The following is a 5,940-nucleotide window of genomic DNA, read 5'->3' on the forward strand; positions in this document are numbered from 1 at the left end:
TAACATTTCAAACAAGCATAGAGTTGTTTTATAAGATAGTAAAAAACGTCAAAGTATTAGGAAAAATATATGAAGTCGATTTATTGGTCGTAAATAATTTTGTGAGTGCAAATAAATTGACTTCATATTTTTTTTTTTACAAAAGGAGTGAAAGTTATGGCTTATGAAAGTTGAGAAAATGTTAAATTTTAAGCCAAACGAGCCTTACTAAAAAATTATATTTCATTTTGTTGAAAAAAAATATTTTCATGCAATTCATATTTTTTGGGATTTTTAATAATTAATTAAACTAGTGAAATAGATAAAATAAACGGAAAACAACAAACAAACAAGGCCTAGGGATAAGTCGGGTCATATCGGGTGCAGATGGCCGGGTCACATCGGGTGCAGACGGCCGGGATGGCGGCTGACATAAGCTTCATTGGTCGTGGAATAGAAACTCGGTCGAAAAATGAGTCATAGATAGTTTTCTAGGTCAAAACGAGGCCATGCCATGAAAATGTGATCGATGCCAAAACAAATGTGACCACGTAACTAGAAAACACAGTCGTGGGTGAAATTCCTCGGCAAAGATTGAGTTTTCTCAATCGAGGCTAAAATTCCTTGGTCATTGGCATAATTAATCGGCCGCGACCATTTTTTCTTAGTCAAATGATGTCACTTAGTCAAAAAAAACAAGACATAACTAGTTTCTCGGACGAAAACTAGGCTATGCTCAATTTTTCTCGATAACTGCACCTCTTTATGGTCAGCAACCATGCCATGTCTAGTTTTTTGGGTCGAAAACCAGGCCATGGTTATAAATCTTATCCACTGATCCCTTTTCTTAGTTAGGTGCTCTTGGCCAAGAACACCTAGTATCTAAAAATTGACATATAGCGACACAAACACTAATTCATAATTCATGATTCTAAAACATTAATCCAACATCAAATCATTAATCATCACATCAATTACCCAAGAAATTTGAAAAAATTAAAGATCAAACTTTGAATAAAATAAAGAAAAAATTAAAGTCATTTTAAATTCAATTTCAACATTCAAGCATCACATGCATACACAATTTCAATTATGTCAATATGTTGGATAAATGAAATGAAAATGAATCCTTACAGTACTTATGAATTTCTTTTGGAGTAACTCTATGAAATTTCAAAGTAAATAGCTTATATTTAAGTAACAAGAAGACAAACTCATTGATTTGTTAAGAAAATTTAAAAAATTAGGGTCCTAGTAAATCTAGGGTGGTATTCTTACTATGATAGCTATCTTAGGATATTTATAAGCCAGTGTAAAAAATTCAGCAAGAAATTCTAATCTTAGCACAAATTTCCGATTTTAACTCTAAATAATCATCGGTCTTTTCGCTTTATTTGGAAAACAAATAAATTCATTTAAAATTCACATATTTATTAACTTATCACTCATTTTATATATTTTGGTTTTTCTAGTTCAAATTTAATTATATCCGGAGAGCCCGATCGACATGACGATGTCTACAAAATAACACAAAATATATATTTTTTTATTTATTTATTCTTATATTGTCTATTATACTAATTTATTTATTTATACTATTTATGATTTATTTAAAATATTAGGAATTTAAATAAATTGGAACTCTAGTATATGAAATCAGTTCAAATTGAATTATTTATTTTAATCTTGTTTAATGAGTCTGTTTAAAAAAGTTTAAAGTGTAAATTTATTAGATTGAAATTATTATATATTTATAAATAGAGGGATTAAAATAAGTGTTTACAATAATATAAAATATTGATGTTTAGCCACTTAATTTGATTAATCTTTGCAACGCAAAACACTATACTATACTAGTTTAGAAGAAAAAAAACTATTTATACAAAACAAAAACAAAAAAACAATATTTCTACTCAAAAACTTAACATTAAAAGCATTAACAAAATAAATATAGAAAGAAAAAATAGTAACAGATTATTAGATTTACTACTTTCAAAACCAAACGGATTATTAAATTAAATTCGAACAATTCCTATCTCTCTGTTTTTATCGGTAATCTTTGCATGGAAGAAGAAGAAAAATGTCTGGAGTCAGATATTCCTTGTGTGGATAGGAGTGATGACGTGGCATAATACAATTGGCCACTCTCTTCCCACCTCACCTATCCAGATAATAATAATAATCAAAACAAAATCTCTCTCCACATCTCTGTTCATTTCATTCAGTGTTCTTCTCAATTGAAGAATACAAAATTACAAATAATATGAATTCTCAACAATTCTAGATTCTCTTTTTTAAAAACAAGTTGTTTCTCTCACTTCTATCACTTAATCGATCCCCAATGGCTCCAACCCTTTCATCCAGTGCATTTATCACTCCTCAACACAGCCTCACCCTAAGGAATCCAAGGCTGTCCATTTACGCCGCCACAAAGAACGGCGCCGGAGGATCCTTCCCGTCGTTCCGTCTGGGGAAATTGGGTGTCGGATCTTCTTCCGATGAGGAAGCCAGTCAGGGAAGCGATTCGGGGAATTCGACGACGACCCCTTTCTCATTTAATTTTGGTAAGTTATCGTCGGACGTTAAATCTCTTGTCCCTGTTCTTTCTAAGCCGGCGGCGGGCTTGTCGTTTGGTCAGTCAAGGAAGAAGGATTCCGGCACCGTGTTTGTGGCTGGCGCGACGGGTCAGGCTGGAATCCGCATTGCCCAAACATTGCTCAGGGAAGGATTTAATGTTAGAGCCGGCGTGCCGGACCTTGGTTCTGCTCAAGAATTGGCTCGTCTTGCCGCTGCTTATAAGGTCAGTGTTTTATGATCATCGGAATCAAATGTTTTCTTTTGTCACATTATTGTTTTCAAAAAAACAAAACATTTGTTGATGCTTAATGTTTTCTTTTTAAGATATAATTTTGTTTGTTTTAAAATGACTTATATTAACGAGGAATAGAGATCACTACTTTAAGGGAGCGACTCGAAAGTGACCTCGTTGTCATACGAAAGTGCCATAGCTGTTATACAAAAGAGACTTCGTACCGTTTGTATAACAACGATGTCTCTTTTGTATAACAGTGAGGTCACTTTCGTATAACATCGATGTCACTTTCGCTGTACGAGTCGATCCCTAAAGTAGTGTTTTCAATCATTTTTCTATATTAATATATGAGAAGTGATAGAGAGAGGGAATTTGAGGAAGGGAATGAGAGAAGGAATGATGTGTCATTACATCACTAGTCGAAAAAGGATAAAATGTGAGAAGAGAGAAAAAATTTGTTATTTTTTTGGCTAATCAAATTGCGCCACGTCAAATAATAAATGATAAGTAATATAATTAGATTTCACTGTATTTATTTAAATTTGATTTAAGGGTTGAGATTGGATTGAACGGTTGCCTAACTATAATTTGAAAATATAAAATTTTGAAAAGCTGTTATATTTGTGACAAATACTAATGTAATAGGTATGTTGATAGTTAATCTCCAGTGAAGAATCACGGCGTCTCAACGCCGTGGAATCCACCTTCCAAGATGCGGAATCGATTGCCAAGGCGATCGGGAACGCAAGCAAGGTCGTTGTTACCATCGGTCAGGCCGAGAATGGTCCCGTCGGTGAGGTCACAACTTCGGACGCTTTGCAGGTTATTGAAGCTGCTCAAATCGCTGGTGTTACCCACGTGGCCATCGTTTACGACGGATCCATTTCGACTGCATCGACCTACAACGTATTGGACGGCATCCAAACCTTCTTTAACAACTTCTTCTCTCGATCTCAGCCATTGACGATTAACGAGTTCCTTCAGAAGTTGGTGGCAACTGACGTAAGTTACACTCTCATGAAGACGAGTTTGACTGATGATTACTCACCCGAGGGTTCCTTCAATGTTGTCGTTTCAGCCGAACGGAATGGCGCCGTCGACTCGAACGACTACAAAGTAATGTAATGTATGCAATAAAATATTGGTGTTCTTTCCTTCTCATTATTACTTCATGATTCATACAGCTTTGTTTTATGGATTATGGTTAGGAACCTGTTGGTGACATTGCAATTGAACTTAATTAATCACTTCTTATTTAAACCAATCACTTCCTCAAATTTTACTGATAAAAAACATTTGATTTCAGGTATCCACGTCAAAGATAGCATCCCTTGTGGCCAATGTTTTCTCAAACACTTCGGTGACAGAAAATAAGGTACTACAAGTAGAAATTGCAAAAGGAATAAGATAAATTGCAGTTGTATCAGATTTAATATATTTCAGGGTCTTGATCTGATCTGCCTTTGGAACTTAGGCAAGTGGTTTGTATCTGTTTTTCAAATAAAATTGTGATTTTTAAATTTTAGGAAGACACATCACATATACAAATTTGTTAAAAACATTGTTTTCATTCATGTTTATTTTCTGTTATCTCTTGGGGGGGCAGTTAGTGATCGAATTCAACCTTCAGATTATATTTGCTTATTTGATCCCTGAACACTTCTATTTTTTTAAATGAAACTTCCATAAAAAACCATATTCAACTCGAAATTCGCATTGATTCTTGAACACTTCTTCTGGGAGATAAAATGGGCTCTATCTTCTAATCCTCGTGTGGTTGCTTCATTAAGAACAAGACACCATGAATATCTTTGATTATCTCGCTTTTCATCACACTAATGATCAAGAAACCCCAGTCTTCTCAGCTGAATTCTTTTTGTATGTATTTGTGTCGTGGCTTGGGATGCCTTTTTGGGTCCTGTTGTATTTGGTCTTGACTCAGTTGGGCCATGTAGTGTGTATATCCATACCTTATCAGATTCCCACTTCATTTTCTTGATTTCTTTCTTTCTTTTGTTTTATTTACTTACTTACTCCTGTCGTGTTAAAAAACTTAACCCTACTCTATTTAGGTTGTAGAAGTTTCCTCTGACCCATCGGCTCCATCAAAGTCTGCAGATGAGCTTTTCAGGTAATAATTCAATTCAATCCAATCCAACTTTTGGGGTCCAATTTGTTCATAAACAAATGTGAGATTACTTTACAGTGGCATTCCTGAAGATGGAAGAAGAAAAGCATACTTGGAAGCCTTAGAGAAGGCAAAGACAGAGGAACTGGAAAGAAAATCTAGTGAAGAAGCTGTTAAAGCTGCTAAAACAAAGGAGAAAGAGGTGAAAAGGATAGAAGAAGAGCCAGAAGAGGTGGAGTCAAATGGAGGAGTTTCAGTTGAAAGTATGTTGGATAAGGCAAAAGGGTTTGGCTCTGGGCTGTCTTGGGAGAAATTCAGTTCTCAGTTGACTGCAGCTGCAGCTGCCCAAAAACAGGTCATTGAAAAATCCAAAGCTCAGATTGCTACGGTTAGAGGTCAGGCAAAGGCAAGGAACCTGCCTTCTAAAAAGGCAGTTATCAAGCAACCTCCTGCTCAAAAAAATTCAGTTTTCAGACCAAAGTCGGAGCCAAAGGAAAAACAGAGTGATGAGAAGAAAGAAGTAAGGAAAGTTTTTGGTGGGTTGTTTAAGCAAGAAACCATTTACATTGATGATGTCTGAGATCGATGATGCTGAACACTTATCTTCTCTATTGGATTGAATGGTATATTTTCTTTTTTGTTTTTGCTAGTATTCTAACTGATGATGTTGAAGGATCGGAATAATCATGAGCCTTGCAAGATAAATTTGTATATTTTGGCATACTGGTTAAAGCCACAATAATATCATTATTTGTTCAAGACCATCTTAAGTACACTTGCAACCTGATTCATCTCTCTTATATTAAACTGATGGGTATAATAAAACTTTTTGTTACCAAATTCTACTTTGTATTCAAAGATTTTATTGTCTGATTTTAGCATCATTTTATTTTTTAAATTTCAAATCATAGTTACTTTTAGTCTTTATTAGTGATATTTTTGGTTCTTCCTTTTAATGAATATGGTACAATTTTATAGACTTTTATTTTATAGAGGTGGTTACATGTAATTTTTTACTCCC

The 5,940-nt window shown here is 34.4% G+C and overlaps 1 protein-coding gene across 1 annotated transcript; it reads left to right on the forward strand.

Annotated features, from left to right (window-relative positions):
• The first annotated feature begins 2,190 nt into the window (after nucleotides 1–2,190).
• Nucleotides 2,191–5,675, forward strand: LOC124941251 (protein PLASTID TRANSCRIPTIONALLY ACTIVE 16, chloroplastic). The gene is made up of 5 exons (XM_047481547.1): nucleotides 2,191–2,779; nucleotides 3,449–3,907; nucleotides 4,098–4,166; nucleotides 4,864–4,922; nucleotides 4,998–5,675. The coding sequence occupies exons 1-5, from the start codon at nucleotides 2,321–2,323 to the stop codon at nucleotides 5,497–5,499; spliced, it is 1,548 nt and encodes a 515-aa protein (XP_047337503.1). The 5' UTR covers nucleotides 2,191–2,320; the 3' UTR covers nucleotides 5,500–5,675.
• The last annotated feature ends 265 nt before the right edge of the window (nucleotides 5,676–5,940 follow it).

Source organism: Impatiens glandulifera, chromosome 6 (assembly GCF_907164915.1).
Source record: "Impatiens glandulifera chromosome 6, dImpGla2.1, whole genome shotgun sequence".
In the NCBI taxonomy this organism is placed as follows: Eukaryota; Viridiplantae; Streptophyta; class Magnoliopsida; order Ericales; family Balsaminaceae; genus Impatiens; species Impatiens glandulifera.